This window comes from Nannobrachium achirus (genome assembly GCF_963921795.1).
Source record: "Nannobrachium achirus genome assembly, chromosome: 3".
In the NCBI taxonomy this organism is placed as follows: domain Eukaryota; kingdom Metazoa; phylum Chordata; class Actinopteri; order Myctophiformes; family Myctophidae; genus Nannobrachium; species Nannobrachium achirus.
The window spans coordinates 66,892,169-66,912,096 of NC_137812.1; the positions used below are offsets into that span (position 1 = coordinate 66,892,169).

The 19,928-nt window shown below is 42.2% G+C and overlaps 1 protein-coding gene across 1 annotated transcript; it reads right to left on the bottom strand.

Moving 5' to 3' along the window:
- Nucleotides 1-11,369: 11,369 nt before the first annotated feature.
- LOC308281227 (C-type lectin domain family 17, member A-like) lies at nt 11,370-18,641 on the bottom strand. Its single transcript, XM_080721352.1, has 6 exons — nt 18,535-18,641; nt 18,246-18,335; nt 14,129-14,338; nt 13,896-14,029; nt 13,676-13,779; nt 11,370-11,749 (listed from the first exon to the last, which is right to left on the bottom strand). Exons 3-6 carry the CDS (start codon nt 14,259-14,261, stop codon nt 11,569-11,571), a joined length of 552 nt encoding a protein of 183 aa, XP_080577478.1. The 5' UTR covers nt 14,262-14,338; nt 18,246-18,335; nt 18,535-18,641; the 3' UTR covers nt 11,370-11,568.
- Between the last annotated feature and the right edge of the window lie 1,287 nt (nt 18,642-19,928).

Sequence of the window (19,928 nt, forward strand, 5' to 3'; positions counted from 1 at the left end):
CGGGTGCACCCTAACCCTAACCTTAACCTCAGTAACCATAACTAAATTCGGAATGAAGCTTCGGATTTATGGGCAGTCCCCAGCATAACGGGCGTGGCCAGCACAGATTTTCCATCCATCCATCCATCTTCAACCGCTTATTCGGAATCGGGTTGCAGGGGTAACAGTTCCAACTGAGACTTCCAGAGTTCCTTATCCTGAGCAACTTCCTCCACTCCCTCTGGGAGTATACCGAGGCGTTTTCATGTATTGAAATGAGGTAGGGTAAGTGATTTACATGTAGGTGACAGGCGGGGGCCTTCCTCCAATCATGATCAAGTGGGGGCGGGCCTTGGTGCGCATAATGCCCGCCCCCACTCGACCATGATTGGAGGAAGGCCCCACTCTATCCAGATTGGAGGAAAAGCTGTCACCCAACAGTTTTGGTGGAGCGACTGAAACTGCTTTTTTTCTCCTTAACACTTTGCCGTCCGAAATAGAATGGTGGTTGGTAGATTAGCCGTGAAATTTCTATTATTGTATTGTGATCTGAGACATAATATTATGTTTATAAACACTAGATTCGGGCGGCCCAGCGTCTAGTCGGCGACCTGGCCAACTCGGAACAATGTAAATAGGGAATGAATGCCCCGCCCTTTAGGACCCGTTTTGACCATCTGTCTGCCTGTGTCCATTTATGCCCATATATGGAGATATCTGTATCTGTCTGTCTGTCTGTCGGCGTCCATTTTATGTCCATATATGGAGATCACTGCAGTTATAGTTCTGGGTCCATTTTATGCGCAGATATGGAGATATCTGTCTATCTGCGTCCATTTTATGCCCATATATGGAGTATCTGTCTGTGCCTCCAACTGTGTTGCAGACACAGTGCCGGTTCCCCCTTTAATGCAAACCTCACACCTGTTGTCATAGGACCCGTTTTGAACATCTGTTTGCCTGTGTCCATTTATGCCCATATATGGAGATATCTGTATCTGTCTGTCTGCGTCCATTTTATGCCCATATATGGAGATCTTTGACCATCTGTTTGCCTCTGTCCATTTATGTCCATATATGGAGATATCTGTATCTGTCTGTCTGCAATCCATTTTATGCCCATATATGGGGGCATTCATTTTATGCCCATATATGGAGAACGCGCGTGCCCGTGGGACGAACGGTTCTCGAGATACGCGGATTACATACATACATACACACTCACAGAGATTTTTTGTTGACTCATGTGGCGTACGTGATGTCAGAGCCTTTTATGAAGTGATGTCACAATGAGTCAGAGCTTTCGCCGATTTCCTCCGGAACACCTGATGTCAACAATCAACCCCGCATAAGGAGATTCCGAACGTTTCGCGCCGGTTCGGGAAAACCGCACGTCGGGTCGGGTCGAGACCCGGCACTGCACGCGCGTGCCGAATCTGAAGCCGGTGGGACGAACGGTTCTCGAGATATATACGCGGATTACAGACACACAGACAGACAGACAGACACGCAGAGACTTCTCGCATTTATAGATAGATGAGCCCGCCGCCACTCCTTCTTGGACAGCGCCGTTGTTTTTTCTTTTTTTTCCCCCCCAGGTCATTAGCTCACCGTGATTATCTGGTTCTCCGTTGGGATAGAATGGGGGTGTTGGCCGATCATCGATCTCCCCGTGCGTTTCGCGTGTGCGATCTCTTCACGTAAATGTCCCCGCAAATAATCCATGTGTGACTCAAAAGCAGAACTGAAAATTTTCGCTAGCATAGCCCCTAGCATGGCTGCTGTAGAAGCACCAGGGTACAGATAGTAACCAAATGGGGGAATATGCCTTGGAAAAGGAAAGGCCAATGACCATAGGCGATTTTAAGGGGTGTCTATGGGTGCACTTGCACCCCCTGGCCGCCAGGGGGGTGAACAACCTCATAAAGTCATTGCAAGCTACCAAAAGCAACACATTTCCACGGAGCAAAAAAGGTGGCGAATTTGGTGGTGAACTGCTCCTAAAGCCCTCTCTCTTAAATGTATTTTACACACAAGTTGTTGCAAAAATAAGTAAATAAATCATATAGACATATTCTCATGGTGTCTAGAAAAAGCACAGTTTATATTGTGTTACAAATAGGTAAAACCTGTTAAAACAACAGGATAAACCATACAAAATCCGAAAATGTTTGCATGCGCGCAAGCGAGCGTGCATGAGGAACCCAGTCTTGCACCCCTGCTAGAAGAGGCTAGAATCGCCTATGCCAATGACATCACTTCTGCTTCATGTCAGCCCAGCCATGAGCTATCAATGCACGAGTGGTGACTAGGGAAGGTTAGACGATCGCCGATTTTCGGATGAAAATCATTTATTTCGGTAAATACGGGAAAGTACGGGAAAGTACGATTGGCTGCCCCTCCCCCCCTAGGAAGTCCGATATAGTACGATTTTAACATTAAGGGGCTCCCCGTGGCTTTGAAAGGGTTAAAGGGGATAAGGCTTCGTCCAAATATGGACCAAAGACTCTATAGTAACTAGTACTATCAGAACATAGACCCATTTTGTTATTATTTGAGTTGATTGAAATCACTTACCCTCCCTTTAAATACATTTTAGAGAATGAGTTCCCTGTCATGAAACCAGATTTATTTATGTCACATCTACTATTTTGAAAAACATTTTAAAATACTTCAAATAGCCAGACTATATCGAAACGTTGTGAGCTTGTAGATCAGCTATTTGAAATATTTAAACGTGTTTTTTCAAAGTAGTAAAACAATGGCAAAAGAGCTTAGGGATAAAGGGTAAGGCATGGACAAAAATAGAGCCCTATATACCTTAACTTTGTTATATCGATCACAACGATAGTTCAGGTAGGCACGGCAGGCCATCCTACCTGAGATGTACATTTCATTCTTTAACAAGTTAATACATACGTTCACCCAGTACAATCAGGTGGTCTTTCCACGTTCAACCTCATCACTCCGCTCCCTTCATTCCCATTCGCTAACAATCTTGGTTCACTTAGGCTGTCGTTTTAAGCAGAACACTGTGGTAAACGTGGTTTACTTTTATGTTTCCCATAGAGATTTACATAAATATTAATATCAATTAGCCTATTTTAAGCCTAGAATCAAGCCATCCAGGATCCTGGTAAAATGACCATAAAACCGTTGATCCTGTGAAAAAACAAGAAAAAGGATTATTTAATTATATGATATGATATACTACTAGATATACTACTAAATTATGAAATGCCTATCCTTTGTTTCGCGGTTTCTTTTTTTTTTCTTTCCCCCCACCGAATCAAAGGTTTTATGGTCATGATTCACCAGCCCTCTCCTCTGCCATTCAAGTAGATGTATGATTCTGTGGATTGTATTATGTTAATCATGTTATATTACTGTATGTGTGTGTCTCAACTTATGTATGTCTTTAAAGGGCTCAATATTTAATGAATGTATTGGCCATGAAGGGTTCTATGTTGATGCATCACTCTGTGTATTATGCACAGCTTCTGGAGGAGTTTGTGATCTCAGATTCTGTGTCATGCTTGCGCTGATAAGCTGTAGTATCCGAGTCACTGAACCCAATAGCATTGCAATAAATCATTATTCCTGACGAAAGTGTCCAACTGTAATAGCATTAACCACTTAAAGCCAATATACTCCATTGACCGGGGTCGCATAGGGATCTTTTCCTTTGGCCCCTTCCTTTTCTCCCCTCCACACAATAAATCTCGTTGTCGAAAATAGCCGATCTACAAGCTTACAATGCATCAAAATACGACGTTGTGAGGTGGGATCTGCTATTTTTGCTGAATGTTTTGCTTATTCTGATACTGTATGCCCAGAATAGGGGCGCTGGGGTTCATGGTTAAATACAAGATTGTTTGTGTTGTTTTGCATGCTTTGCGTGTGAAAACAAATTCAAAATGGACTAAGGGCCCTTTAACCAGCGTCTCCTCTGGACATGTTATAATAATAGATAAACATTAGGTAAAAAATCGGCAAACATTGTTATTTGACTTACAAGTTAGACTTGTAGACCAAGTAGCCCACATAGGGTTGAAGTGGTTAAAATATCTTAGTCACTTAACATGTTAAATGCATAAAGAATTGGTAAAGGAATTTGGCCTATAACCTTTTCCGCCAATACCAAAAGGGTAGAAACTGCCGACTGTGATGATGTTACGAATTGGCTTGAGTGATCAGTCAATTTCACAGTTAATCTGTAATCAAATTAATCACATAAGCGTTGTAATTGGAACCATGCAAATGTCTAACAGAGAGGGAATCAAGCAATCATAATTGGTAGGGTGACCATACGTCCTCTTTTGCCCGGACATGTCCTCTTTTAGGGGGCTGTCCGGCCGGTCCGGGGGGGTTTTATAAATTCCTTCAAATGTCCGGGGTTTCGCGCATATCACAGTTTAAGCACGGACATTTACAATGCACGTTCAATGGTTCTTTTGGAAACACACTGTGAGAGGCGCTAACCCCGGAACGTGTATTATTCATACTACTCTCTGCATGCGATCCCTCCCTCCCTCAGCCTGTCTCGCTTTCAGATCAGAGGCAGAGCAGAGCAGAGCAGAGCTCTGCAGCAGATCGCGCAGCGCAGGGCCAAACGAACTGCAAACGCTATTAATGCTCACTCCCTCAGCAACTGTGTTTACATTGGTGAAGGAATCTTGCCTGCTACTCCCTCAATCCTGGTCTAAAAATGACGGGAAACGGCTCTACGGATGCGTATCGGCGAGGCGAAGGTGCTCGCGACGACCGCGGCTTTCAATCACTGATGAAATGCACAAAAAGTGCGAGTGACCAACATTGAGAAGCAGAGCGTTCTGTCAGCAAAGCTGGTAGTCTTCTGTGTCCATTTAGGCATTTACAATTATAAAAGTTCTACTTCAAGCCCATAACACTGCAAAGTAGCTTACAAGACAGTCTGTGCAAGGTGAGAGCTCTTCTGCTAACTAAATTGACAGAATATTTTCTACAACTTTGTAAAGCAGAAGATACGGCGGTTTGAATAATGGGCTACCTCTCTTTTATTTAGTTACAAAGCTGAACGTTCATACAGGAGCCAAAAGGCATACTTTATCAGTGGATCTCTAGCCTATTAATAGATTTGTAAAGGGTCCAATTGGAACCCCCTCAAAATTGAATACATAATAGGCTATTAGTGGTATAGGGCATAATTGAGCGGTAAACTAGTAATAGAAAGAACCTCTAGTATATATATATATATATATATATATATATATATTATATATATATATATATGCCGGGTAGAGTGTCCTCTTTTTGGATTTTCAGAATATGGTCACCCTAATAATTGGCATGTGTTACTCTTTGACACCCACCAGGACAAAACCTCTTGATGAATGCAAATGAATATTATGCTTTGACTCCTTTGGCTAATTTGAGAATGCTGCCGCTACATAATCATTAAATCAATACATTAATTTGTACCATTCACTATATACACAGTTTCATCTAAAACAGTCTCAACCTTTTGTGTTTTCTGGATCAGGGCCCAGCTGAAAATCTAAAAAGTGTTCGTGCCGCAAGTATTTTCAGAGCATGTTTATTTTAATGATCAATCAATCAGTGGTGAAAAAAGAACTCAAATGTTTTACTTAAAGTGGGCGTGACACGGCCAAAACAGCTAATTATGGCTATCAAATTAGCCAATTTTTTTAATGATGTCATGTACGCCCATGTTAAATTACCCAATCAAATTAATTTATTGTAGTTACTGTACTGAAAGTAGTACTTTCTGTACAGTAACGGCAATACATTAATTTGATTGGGCTAATATGGGGGGAGGGGCGGAGACTCGCGGAGTCGAGTATCCATATCATTATCTTTTGAAACTGCCCCAAAAAAAGCTGTCCGAGGCGTGTTTCCGACTTTCTAAACCAACTTTAAAACTATCAGTTCTAGGGGTAAAAATTATACACCATTCGCTATAAAATGGTAAAAAAGTACATGTCTTCTTCAAAAAAAGGTGTCAGAGATTCGTTACGAGGGTCAACACGCTTCTCCCCGTCTAAGGGACGGTTTTGTCGGCCATACCCTGCTGTGTCTTCCGCTAAACCTGACTGGAGGACCTGGCCGGGACGCGTGATTATGGATCCCACTGGGAAAGATGGAGAACGAGCGTCCAGCGATCTCCTTTCTCCTCGGCAGCTTTGAGCCCTTTTAGCAGACATATGTCCTGCTGTCTCGGAGGACTGAGGTCCGTGGCTCATACACTCTGTGTGTGTAGCCTGTGTGTGTGTGTGTGTGTACACACACAATAGCTCTCCAAAATAGCCTTGCGGTGCGGTGCGGCGCTGCTACACGCTAACAACATCACGTTGTGCGCGGCACGGCAGGACGGACGAAGTATACATTGCGAGGCACCGCACAACGGACGAAGTATACATTCACTACTAACTGATACGGCCCGCCTCCTTTTCAGACCGTTTGAAGAAACACCACGTGACTTACTGTATCATAATGTTAAATTTCGGCCGGTGTCACGCTCCCTTTAAGTAAAAGTATCAATACGGCTAATATAGAAACACTCTGTTACAAGTAAATGTCCAGTGTTCAAAATGTACTTGAGTAAAAGTACAAAAGTATTGGCATAAAAATGACTTCCCCAAAAATTACTTTTCGTCTGTTGATTACTCATGCCATGGGGACTTGAGTTCAATGATATTTTTGTTATTTCTTGCATTTCTAAGACAAAAATGTCATTATAGTAAATGTACCCCCATTGTTTCCGGATGGGAACCCGAATGCATTTGGGTCCCCATCCGGAATCAATGGGGGTACATTTCTTGTAATCAGTTTTTTGTCTTAGGAATGGGACAAAAAACAAAACATATTATTGAACTCAAGTCTCCATGGCATGAGTAATCAATAGACGAAAAGTAATGTTGGGGGTGAACTACTCCTTTAAAGTATACCAAAAGTGTAAGTACTCATTATGAAGAATGTCCCATTTCAAGTTTTCAAATGTATACAAATCTTTTGAAAATAGCAGATCTACAAGCTCACGATGCGATGCATTGTGAGCTTGTACAAATGGCCAAAATGGGGCCGGACTTACCATTGGGCTAGGGTGGGCACGCGCCCGGGGGCCTCAGGGGAGGGGGGCCTCAAAAAAAAGAAAAAAAGAAAGAAAAAAACTTTTTTTTTTCAAAAAAACTTTTTTTTTTGGACCCCAAAAAATGTAGTAGGCATGATCGCAATCGCGAAATTCCATGTTTAACCCACATACCAACCCCATCTTTCAAACCAACCCCATCTTTCAAACATGGCAGCCATGTTTGTTTACATTTCAAGAAAACATAATGGCTGCTGGCTCATGAATGCCTGAACGGATTTCCATTCGGATTTTTTTGTTTGAAAGCTGTGAACAGTGTGCACACACGTGGTGCATGATCTAGGCATGGGCATGATCCGTGCACTATGAATTACATGGAAGCCTATGGAGAGGGAGGCGGTGTGGAACTTGGAAGCCATTTTGAAAAGACCCTGAATGAGTTAATTTAATGATGACATTTTAAAGTATTGCAATCCAAATAAAGTGCTATTTGTGTTTAGTTACAGTACATTTTGTTTTATTATTGAGAGCTTCTGCTCTGCTGGCCGCACTGCATGTAGCTGCTCTGAAAGCTTAGTGCAGTCTAAAGCCCGCCCACTCTATGTATCCGGTACTTTCCACACACATAGGCTACACACATGCACGCAAACTCCAATTCTGTATCCGCGTGTGTGTGTTTCGCTGCATGCTAAATAAATAGTAACAGCTATGTGCAGCTCCTTGTTAGACTGTTGTGTGGGGAATAAACACCCGAAATTGATATAAAAAGCACCCAAAAACGGGTAAAATCCCAAAAAAATCGCACCCGCCCTATGGGCGGGTGGACACACTTAATTCCTTGCAACACCCTAGATATTGGTCAAATTACGCCTCTGCACACAGTCACATTATGCACGGGCCGGTCCGGAGGTGAGGTCACGGTGTGGTCAGGTGGACCGGAGGTGGAATCTTTGCGCGCGCACGAGGGCCTCTTTATTTCCCCTTGCCCAGGGGCCTCATGTCATATAAATCCGGGCCTGTATATATGGTAATGGTTTAGTGGTTAGGTTACTGTTTTGTAATAATAATCAAAATCTACAAAATAACTAGTAACTAAAGTTTTCAAATAAATGTAGTGGAGTAAAAGTACAATATTTGGATCCGAGATGTAGAGGAGTAGAAGTAAAAATATTGGAAATTGGAAATAACTCAAACTTGTACTCAAGCACAGTACTTAGGTAGCCTACTTAGTTGCATTACACCACTGCTAACAAATCATAGACCTGAATCTCAAAGCTGAAATAACACAGCACTTTTAACTTCTAAAAATGTAGACCTTCATTCCCACCGAGGCCGCACAATGAAACACGGTCGTTCAGCCTGCTTTCAGACTCCCCGGGTATAAGAGAGAAAAAAAAGAAAAGGCAAGAAAAAGGCACGAAGCAGTCGTCAGATGTTGTTTATTAGGTTTCACCGGATGGCTGAGGTGAAGGAAAGTGCAGGTTTCAGTCACACCAGCCCACAGCTGGTGGCACTGCATGCGGAGATGTGACAAGCGTTCTGCTTTTCCCTCAACAGGGGGAGATGTGGCTCTGTCATGTTGCAGCGTGTCAGTGAAGAGAGCACCACGCAGAGCCACGGATCCTCCTGGCGGTAGGTACACGGCTCACTAAAGTGGCATACACTGATATACATTCTCCCATTACCGGAGGGCTGCCATACATGCTGCTTTGGGCTTGCAGGGTTTTAATGTCACTGGATAGGATTTCTGTTTTTTTTTTTTTCTTCTCCTTCCATACTATACGTTTTGTCAGTTCAACAGACTGCATGGGCTGTATTTGCACGGCAGCCAACCCATTTCCCAGAGGCAGAGAAGTGATATGAAGACTTGGTCTTGTCTGTGGCAAATATTAGATTTTCTTTTTCTTACACACCATTATAATGTTCTTATTTTTTGATCCAATTATTGAATCTCCAGGTTTTCTTCTGAATATGTTGAGACTTAATATTTACTATATCATGGCTCTCAGGCAGAAACCTTGTATATCCAAGTTTCAAAATTGTAATTTTTCTTCGCAAAGTAAAGCCCTGCTTCATCATACAAGGCCGCTGCACAAAAGTAGTATAGTGAAAACAGCTGATCTACAAGCACACAACACCTCGCACTGTAGATCGGCTGTTTTCACTAGTTTAAATCATTTTTAAAATGATAAATACAAAACAAACGGTTTTGGACATACAAGGTTTCCACCCGACAATAACGATATGACACTATGGCACATTATGAGACCACTGGTTCTCAAATGTTTGATTTGCAAGGACCCTGTTAACTCATTTGGTTCCATTTGTACACTCTCAGGGTTACAGACCTGTTATATTCATACAGGGCTAGCTCCTTGTGTGTTTCTGGTAATATTATTGTCCACTCATTTTGTATGTCCATGGCAAAAATGGAATTTTGACAAATATTTCCACCACAAGCCAGCATGGCGATGACCCCTGGATGTGATTGTTCATGGTTGTCAACACAGGGGAAATCTGATGACCTATTTTGGATTCCCTATAGTGTCACTTTTGGGCATAGATCACTATGAGTTGCTATTTCCGGCTAATTGGTTAGACTGGCTAGATTTGCTGCATGTATTGTAGACTGTCGGCTGGGAGAAAGGAAAAACTATGGCACCGCCTCTTTAAGACATTCAGTTCAACAACCAGGCGAATGCAGCTCTACTGAATAAAGGTCAGCTAACGTTAAACAGCTGCCTGTGGCCTAGTATTGATGCTGTTATTGGCACATAACCTTATTTTTGAAAAGCTTGCTACTTTATTGAATAATCATACTTGGCCTTTGTTTCACCCATCTCAGCTGAAACGCGTGTATTTTTGTTTCTTCTCTCATCTCTGATCCTCCTTCACTGGCCATGGTGCTGAAAGGGGTTCATAGCATAAGGCCTGCGCTAAGCACCACTTCCAGCACCACGGACAGCGAAAGGCCCATAAGAGGAATTTTTGGCATTGTTGCGACTGCAGGGAGAAGTTTAGTGTGAAAACCTGCAGCAGTTGTGTCACGCTGTCACGCTAAGCTGTCACACTGTCACGCTAAGATGTTACCCCTGCCTGTCACACTGTGTTACTCTTCAGCTCAATTGATGTCCAGCACACCTGAAACTCTGGTCAGATTAGTTGAGTGGCCCAAAGTGTACAGATCTCCTCTACCCTTTTCCTCCTCACGTGTGCTTTGAAGAGCCTTTGCTTGTAAGTTTACATGCAATTATGCTCGCCTGCATACAATATTTAGTCTCAATTAATTTTTGCCATTTTTAAAAATCTTTAGGTAAGTCTAAATAGTCAAATTAGCTGGTACTCTCTGCGGTCGCTACACGACCTTAGGGAGTGTTACTTGTTAAAATAACTTGATTTTATCTGTGTATCATGTGCACAGTTCGGCATCGTTGTTGACATACTGCAAGCAGTCAGTGAATTACTGGTGTGCCACTTTGAGCTAAAGAGGCAGTCTTTAGTTGTTCAGTATAATTTTTTTGTGTGTGTGTGTGTGGTTGAAATTGCACCTCTTTGTATTTTCTTCTGGTGCTAGGCATGATCTGTTTTTTTGGTAACAATTTGTGTAGGTATCATTGTAGGATGGTCATGGTGATTCACTGAATAAGACTATAGCCCTTCCAACAGCTGACCCTGGTTGAAAGATGGCCAGAGGCACTTATATGTCATGATGTGCTCTTATTTTGGTGACCCACCCCACCCTCCTTTTATATATTTGTATTTTGTCTTCATTTTTCTTTGTCAATACCCACTGCACAGTTGTTGGTTTCTCCTAATTTAGTCTCCTAAAAAAGTCCCTCACATCTGTATGTAAATTCTACTTTTATTCAAACTCTGGTTAGGAAGTCTGGGTGAGTCTGATGTGAATATTTTGAAAGTAAGTAATAAAAAGTTGTTTTATTTATTTATCTAAATCGGTTGGAAATGTTTTGATGTGGTCATTATTAAACAGAATGTTTTTTTGTTTTTGTTTTTTTACACACCATTGTAATGTTCTTATTTTTTAGCACAAACCATGTAACTAGTGCTTTACATTAAAAAAATATTAGAAGAAAAAAGAACATTTGATTAATTTAATACTTTATTAATACTTTATTAATACTTTGCAAATAGTACAGTGGTAGGATTTTACAATGATGCTAAAAGGATAACACAATTTTTATTTTAGCAGATCTACCAATCTCACAACACATCGTGATGAGCTTGTAGATCTGCTATTTTCTAATAGCCAAAGTATAAAATATGGCTTAAATGGTTATGTAAAGAAAATCATCAATCAATAAGAAATGGCAAATAAAATGTAAATTGATTAAATTAAGAATAAAAATGGTGAGAAATAGATGTGTAACTTCTCTTGCACTGTTTTAAGAATACAACAGAACAAACTTTGTATTAATCTACATGAATACATTGTAGCAACACACCAGCTAACTGATATATGGTGAACATGATGGTTTCAGCAATCAGCACACAACTCTTTCACACACCCAGTAGGTAATGGAATTACATGGTAAGTCGTTCCATCCTCTGTTATTATGGTTAGCAGACCCATCATAATACTCAGCACAGTCTTCTTCTGTATTCGGGAAATGGCGTTTTTCAGGGTCATCTACTTCATGATCAGGCTCACCAGGCAACCAGAACCTGTAGAAGTAGCACCATATAAGTATTACTAGTAAGACGCCTCAGGGCGACATGCGACCTCGCCGCACCAATTCTTGGCTATCTGGCCAGTGATGTATATCGAACCAGTTACCCAATCTCAACAGTGCCTGTTGAGAACATGCCTATATGGGCATTACCAAAAATGGGCATTCCCAGATATGCCCTTGAGGGACAGGGATCTCCATATATGGGCATAAAACGGACAAGGATGTAATTAATTTGCAAGTGTGATCTGGGAATGCCCATATATGGGCATGTTCTGACATCACATTGTCGACTATATTATGGGCATACAATATATGGGCATAAAAGGGAAATGAAGCCAGGGTGTGATGTCAGAGCAGCAAACCCATTCTGTTAAGAGTGGTTCCCCGGACATCACAGTGACATCAGAGCATGAAGTCAGAGTGATGTCACAGTGACAAGGGAACCAATAGACTGTAAAAATGTGTACTGACAGACTGAAGGAAGGACTGAGACGGAGACAAGCTGCAACATTTCTCATGGTAGACCTTCGGTCGCAACAATACTTTTACATGGAGGGTTTTTCACTCTAAATACTTTGTTTTTTAATCATGACCTAATTTTATATTCAGTGGTTTTCAAACGTTTTGTGTCCAAGGCACGCCAGCCGATTTACAAGCTCACAACACGTTACATCGCAATGTGATGTGAGAGTAATAACATTATATTACATATTACTTATAACGTCTCCTGTTTTTCTTCATATTCCACATTGTTGCTGTCAGGTGGAAACCCAGGAGTCCAAAACTGTTCATTTTTCATTATTATTATAGTGAAAATCACAGATCTACAAGCTCACATGCTCACAATGCGTTGTGGGTTTGTATACCTGCTACTTCTACAACTTTTGTGAGACCCTCTTTCTTGTATAATGAAGTAGGGAATTAATTTACAAATACAAATATAAAGGGGTACAATTTGGAGATACAAGGTTTCTACCGGACAGATAATTAATGATCCTTACAGGAGGAGTACAAAAACTTTACAATGGACAACCCTGTTTGGTAGCACTTTTACTTCCATGTGTTAAAGTATTTCTGTATGTGTGTTCTGTGTGGAGGTGGCTTCATTTTTGAGCCATATACGGACCTGTTCTAGACCTGCACATAGGCTCTGTCATTGATTGATTTCGGATTGTGTTTAGTACAGGTAGTAAAGTTAAAGGTTATGTTAAACTGATAACACATAAAGCCACAGGGGGCTTGTTTCCATTGTTGTCCATTGTACTCAATTCATCACGAGTTCACGACCCATTTCAGGGGCACCGAAATGCGTCGTAGCCCTGGACACACATCAGTGTACCTCGACACTCTTTGAGAAGAAGCACTGTTCTAGACCAGTAGTTCTCAACCTTTTCAGGCTGCGACCCCCAAAATAATCGTACTTTAACTGGGGACCCCCCACCCTGACGAGCACTAAGAGTTAAGAATTACATTTTGTATAACACAGTTCCATTGTGAAAATAGCAGATCTACATGCTCACAACATTTTCACAATTCCTGCCTCTAATATTATTTTGACAATTTGGCCAATGTTTAATTTGTCATTTTAGACATATTAAAAATTCCTTAAATTGTCACAATAGAAATATGCATATACCCTCTATACACTTACACTTTATGTTGGTGTGTTTACAGTTGCGTGAGAAAACAACGTTGCACATTAAGATAATCATCTGGGGACCCCCTTAAATAATTTGAGGACCTAATTTGAGGCCCCCCTGGGGGTCCCACCCCACAGGTTGAGAATCACTGTTCTAGACTTTAGATGCCCATTAACTGGATAGTGAAGTAGACTCAAATGCCTTAGTAACAGTGCAGTAGATTTGTAAACATTTAAAACCATTTATCTGAATGAAGGTAAAAAGGTGATCAGTCTTACGTTGGTGTGGTCAGTGGTGTGCCATCCACCCACTGGAAAGTTCCTTCTGTCCCTCTGTCGGTCAAACCCAGCCACACTCTCTTGTTGAAACTGGCAACAAGGTCCTGGAGAGAAAAGCTGATGGTTACTGATGTACATACACAAAGTGAACACACACACGCACACGCACGCGCACGCACGCACGCACGCACGCACGCACGCACGCACTATATACCGGTACCTGTTGTGCGTTGCTCTTTATGACAATCAGGTCAGATTGTCTGTCTCTACACCACTGTCTGCTCTGGTCCCAGGTTTTCGTCTCAGTAGAGATGTAATAACAACTTCCGTCAAACTTCAGCCATCCATGTGATTCTGATGACAAGATAACAAAGTCAGACAATGTTGTTCTTTTCTTCACTTTTGAATAAAAGAAATGACAACAATGAATAAAAACATTGATGTCTCACTGACCACAGAGTCTCCTCAGGCAATCTCTCTCTTCAGTCACGTTGTTGTACCTGGTCTCTAACTGGTCAAAGCTGGTCTTCAGTTGGTCAAAACGGCTCTGTAACTGCTCCCTGTCTGCAGTCAGGTTGTTGACCATTGCTGGTAGTTGTTTGTAACTGGCTGGTTGTTTGTAACTGGTCACTAGTTGCTCTCTCTCTGCCCTGTTGGACCGATCTGTATGGAAAAAATATTATTTAAGAAAATGGAGATACCGTAACCATGTTGACTGCTGCTCCTTGAGGGCAGCAGTCGCAACTCAGCACAGCTCTGCAGTTAATTTCCTACTTTCCCTTTTTCTTGCTTTTTTTCCTGTCTTCTTTTTTTCTTTTGGTGACTCATTACATTGGCAAAGCTGAGCATGTTCTGAGGAACTTTGTTTTATACGTGTGTGTATATAGTAGTTTAGTCTTTTTTTCTTTTTTTTTCTTTTTCTGATCGGCTGGCAGAAAAAGTGGGGGTAGGGCCTTCTGTGCCTTGCGTGGAACAAAGCAGAGGAAACAGAGGCCTTCCTCTATTCTGTTTAGCCTGTCTTAAGCGTGTGGCCCTGGGGTAGCGGGACTGGCTCGTTGCTTTGGTTTTTTATGGAGACAATGTTGGTGCCGTAGGCATGGAGATGTACGTGGACCTTGTTTTGGATGCATGCGAAGATGGCGGCGGGAGTCAGATCAGGAGTAAACTACATCCGCGCGATGTTCGCGCAGAAGAGGAGGCCTACACGCTGTCATTGTGAAAGCCCGTAACTCGGGCTGGAGGTGCACGACGCGCACCGGAGGAGCGGAGCCCTCGCCGCGGAGGCTCGTGGCGTGGACCGGAGGATGTGTCGCTGTGGATGCGTGGGCCAAGACGGCGGAGGAGACGCTGTATACCGAGGCTCGGAAGGACGATTGCAACCAACGCGCACACAACTCCAACTCCAAATCCCGGGCCATTCAAATTACTCCCCCCCCCCCCCCCCCCCCCCCCCCCGCCCTCCCTCCTGTATTGCAGAGAGGAGCATCTATCTGCGTTTTTTCTTTTTCTTTGTTGTGACTTGACACTGGTCACTTTTTTTTGCACAGACTTTTGGACACTTTTTTGGCTCTGCACTTTTTCTTTTTATTTAGGCTAAGCATTATTATTATTGTCTTGGTGCAAAAACTTTTGCATACTGTATATATGTGTATATATTTCTTTTGGCACTACGTTGAAAAGTAGTTCCTAATGTTTGATTGACTGGACCATTGTAAGTTCTTTGAGTTTGCAATATGCTTAGAAAAGTCCCTTAAAAAAAGTTCCTTGTTGTGTTCTGTCTCGACACTTTATGTAGCCTATATATATATATTGTTTTAACTTAATTGCTCTGTATGGTTGATTCTCCTGTATCGTTGATTCTTCTTTCTTGTTTGTTTTTTGTCGCTCGGCTGTTACACAACAGTCCTTTTCTTTTTTTCTTACTGTCCTGTAACCTTTAACTGCTGTACCTTCTGGGTAACTGAATTTCCCCCGTGGGATAATAAAGGTATCTATCTATCTAACTTTGCAAAAAGAGCATTTCTCTGGCTATTAGAAGTCTATCATGCGTCTAAATGTAGGGCTGCCAAACCCCCTGGATTCGGTCTCATAAATTTCGACCCCATAACCAGTGGTGCTCCTGAATTGTCATTTCTCCTGAATTTGTCCTGGATTGAGGGATTTCTGTGGCTTTGTGTGGCAATATGTGTCCAAGTTAAACTGCATGCATGTGTGGACGTGATAACGTCTCTGTTTGATCCTGGATTTGGCATCAAACTCCCAAAATTCACCAGAGCACAGGAAATTACATGTACTGTGTTAAAAAAGTTTCCAGGCCGCCAACATACCTCCCCAATTGTGCTGCAGTAAATGGCTTGGCTACTATAATAACTGGTCTAAAAGTGAACATTTTATAGAGGACATTGATTAGCTTTTTTAAGCATCTATATATTGACCATCAATAGAGGGTATGCGCGTGACATCACTGTTGCTGGAAGTTATGTGGGAACGCCTACTGAGTGTCAAAAAACTAATTTCTGCCATTGACAGCCCATACATCCAAACAGAAAAGTCCTATCTGATTGTATTACACAAAGTTAACTCACCAACATTGCGGCTGTACTGAAAGCTTGAATTATCCTCTTTCTATCTGCACATTTTTTTGTTTCATAAAAATCCACCATAGACATGTTATGAGCTACTTTCTGTCATTACATTCTGTGCAGGTTTTTATTTTTCCAAGTGTCAGAGTTTGGAAGCACTCGTTTTAAACAACACTTCCTGCTGCCTCCTGCATTATGTGCAAATTAGAAACAGGTGGTATGCAGGACCGTCGAGTGATTTGCAACGAGCACTTCCAAACTCCAATGCTTCATGCTGCTCAATGTTTTGCCACTCAGTCTAGATTAGGGGGGCGGGTCCCAGTGGACGTGCATACCCTCTATAGAGCATAGCAGTGGGAGAGGTTTACTGGAGCCCTTTTTCCCATAGACTTTTACAAAAATATGTATATAAATTATTTTAAGATTTTAAGATTTTAAGATAGAAGCCATCAAGGATGCTGGTAAATCATGACCATGAAACCTTTGATTCTGTGAAAAAATACCTTTGAATATTTAATTATATGATATACTACATTTAATAAATAACCTTTGTTTAGTTGTTTTAGAACCTGGTCATGATTCACCAGGATCCTGAATGGCTTGAAATAAATATTTTTGTAAAGGTCTCTGAGAAAAATGAATGGCCATTTTTTTGTGGCACCAGTAAACCATGCCCACTGCTATGCCCTATTATACAATATCGCAGTTGAAATGACATTTCAACTTCTAAGCTTAGCCATCTAAAAAAAGAAAAGAAAAAAAAAAAGAAAAAACGTTTAGACCAGTTATAACCAGATTTGAGACAGACGTCTAATATGGCTCACTGGGTGAGAGATTAGGCTCCTACAAACCCATTTAGACAGCGGGAACCTCTCTAGTAGAGCTTAGATCGGGCCTAAAAAAGTGAGCCCGGCCCAACCCAGCCTGACAGAACATCAGCCTGGGACCGACCCAAAGCCCGATACATAATTGACAATTGGAGACCGACACAGCCCGCAGCCCGACATTATAATATGCTGCAGCAGCCTTTTTTCTCATTTGGTGATTTGTTAAGAACAGAGTCCTTTTCCAACTGTCTTTATATAGGCCTAAAAGACATTGTAGAAAGTACCGTCCTAATTATGGAACAAATAAACATCGGAGCCTAATTCTTCAATCAATCAATCAAAAAGCCTCGCTGGAGAACACAGCTGACGGCTGCTGCTAAATCAGGCAGCACCCATACAGGCTATTACAACTTTCACATGACGACTATTATGATTATTAGGATACAAAAGTGTTTGTGGACTGTTTCAACGATGTCCGGCCGCTCTGCTCTGCTTGACCAGCGCATGCATGCACACACGCCAAAGCAGCCAGCCACACACAGCACAGTCACACACACTCACACACGCTCAACTGCTCAAAAGTTGCGCAACAGCCCAGCGGTGCAGCCATAGAGTTATGAGCGAGCAGTTGCAGTCACAGAGACATCATGATACTGCGCTGCGCTTGCCTACCGGATTATAAAAGCCTGACCCAACCCAAAGCCCGACATATTATGTGACAAGCCTGTGCCGCGCCGACCCGTCGGGCTCGGGCTGAAATTCTAAGCTCTACTCTCTAGGCCTACGTAAGTATACCTTTCAATCCAGGAAACCCTTTTAGTTGTTGCTATACAGCACAGTATAGCACCTTTTTTTAATTTTTCAATAAATATTTGAAGTCTTCCCGAATACCTAGGTCAGGATTTCGAAGGAGGTTTTAGAATTTGCCTCAGATCTAAATTGGTTAACTTCAATTTGTGAAATCTTGGATTATTGGCTGAGGAATGTGTCAAAAAAATACAAATAAAATAAAATCTAGTTGTTGATAGGAATGAAAGTAATTTATTGGGTGAAGTATTCCTTTAATACTACAACTATATAATATACTAGAATATTGAAGAAAACATGTTAGATCATCACAGATATAACACGTTGTAATACATATTTTAAGAATTGACTTACAGAGAGAGACTGGGACAGCAATGACGAGCAGAGCTAGAACAGCACAAAGCAATCCAACACCGACTCCAATCAGCTTGTACCGTCTTATGTCTGGAGGACACACACACACACACGCGCGCGCGCGCACACACACACACACACACACACACACACACACACACACACACACACACACACACACACACACACACACACACACACACACACACACACACACAGTGTGAGAAAGGAGATCTCTGAAAAAAAGTTCTCTGAAAAACAGTTTTTTTTCTTTAGTAGCATCTCTTACCAGACTGCAGTTTCCTCTGCAGATCTCTCTCCTGAAAGTAACCGGCGTTAACGTGGTCATTTGCTACGTCATCGTTGTTTTGGAGCTTAAAGTGATCGTAATGTCCATCTACAGCCATTCCTAACTTTATGATTTTAATTCTTCTGTCAGCTGTTTGATACGGCCCACTGAACCGAAATAGAAGGGTGGCCTTTCTTTTAGCCGTGTGCCTCTCCTCCCCTTTTACGTATTTGGATTTGTCCCGCCCTCACATTTCATATCTTTTTTTTTTTTTTTTTTTTTTTTTTGGAGAACGATGACACAGCAGACATGTAGTGGTGTCCAGAGTGTAGGTATACTCAGAATTTTCAAGGTGGCCCATGTGGTAAAGGAACAGCACCCCATGATTGTTTTTATTAATGTTTTATAATAAATAATACATAAATGAGATGCACACTGGCATGCATTTCCAATAGGCCGGTGTCCCCATCTAGTTTATTTAACTACCTAGTACCTACCCTATAGTGGTCCAGGCACCTTGGCTGGTAATCCGGCTTGACTGCCTGTTGTGGGTTCGAGTCCCAATCCCGACGACCTTTGCTGCGTGTATCTCTCCCCATTGCCTGTATACCTATCAATAATGGCAGAAAAAGCCCCCAAACATATCTTTAAAAAAAATGCAGCCATGGTAAAGCTTGGTGAAGGGGTAACCTACTCATGCTGTTTTGTGGCCTTTCTGGACAAAAGTCAAGTCTTGACATAAAATGTCCTTGCAGACTGGGAAGATTTTATTATTTTGGTGGAATGGAAAATATGATATCTCGTCTGCAACCACCGGCTTCGACTGCTCTCTTCGCATTCAACCGGACTTTTTCACCATTTCTCAGACATTTGAATGCAGAGAGTATCCACAGGGTATCCACGGAGGAGTATCCACGCCGGGATACTCGTTCACGTGCACTTTGAAGTACGCATGCGCCGATATCTCTCGCCTTGAATATTATTCCCCTCAGGGGAATCGAACCCAAACCGTGGGTTTGTTGCATCCGTGCTCTACTGACTGAGCTAATGAACGGATGATGTGACTCCTTTTTTGTGCATTTATCTTTGACGTGGATAGTGGGGTAGATGTGGATAGTGAGGGACTGAATATTTACTATTCTGTCCATAACGGCACATAACTCGGTAACGCGGCTGAGTGGGATTGGGCGCCGTTCCCACCGCTCGTCGCGGCAACTCGGCTCGCTGGCGCTCGCCTCGGTGGCGACTCACGGGGGTCATCGGCGCCCAATACCGCGCTGCTCCGTCGGGGTCTGTGGCGTGGGGCGTTACACCGGGGAACAGAGCATACTTGGCATCTGGTTCGAGGCTGGGATTCACCTCAGGTTTTATTTTTGCGCTCCTCTGAGGTTGAC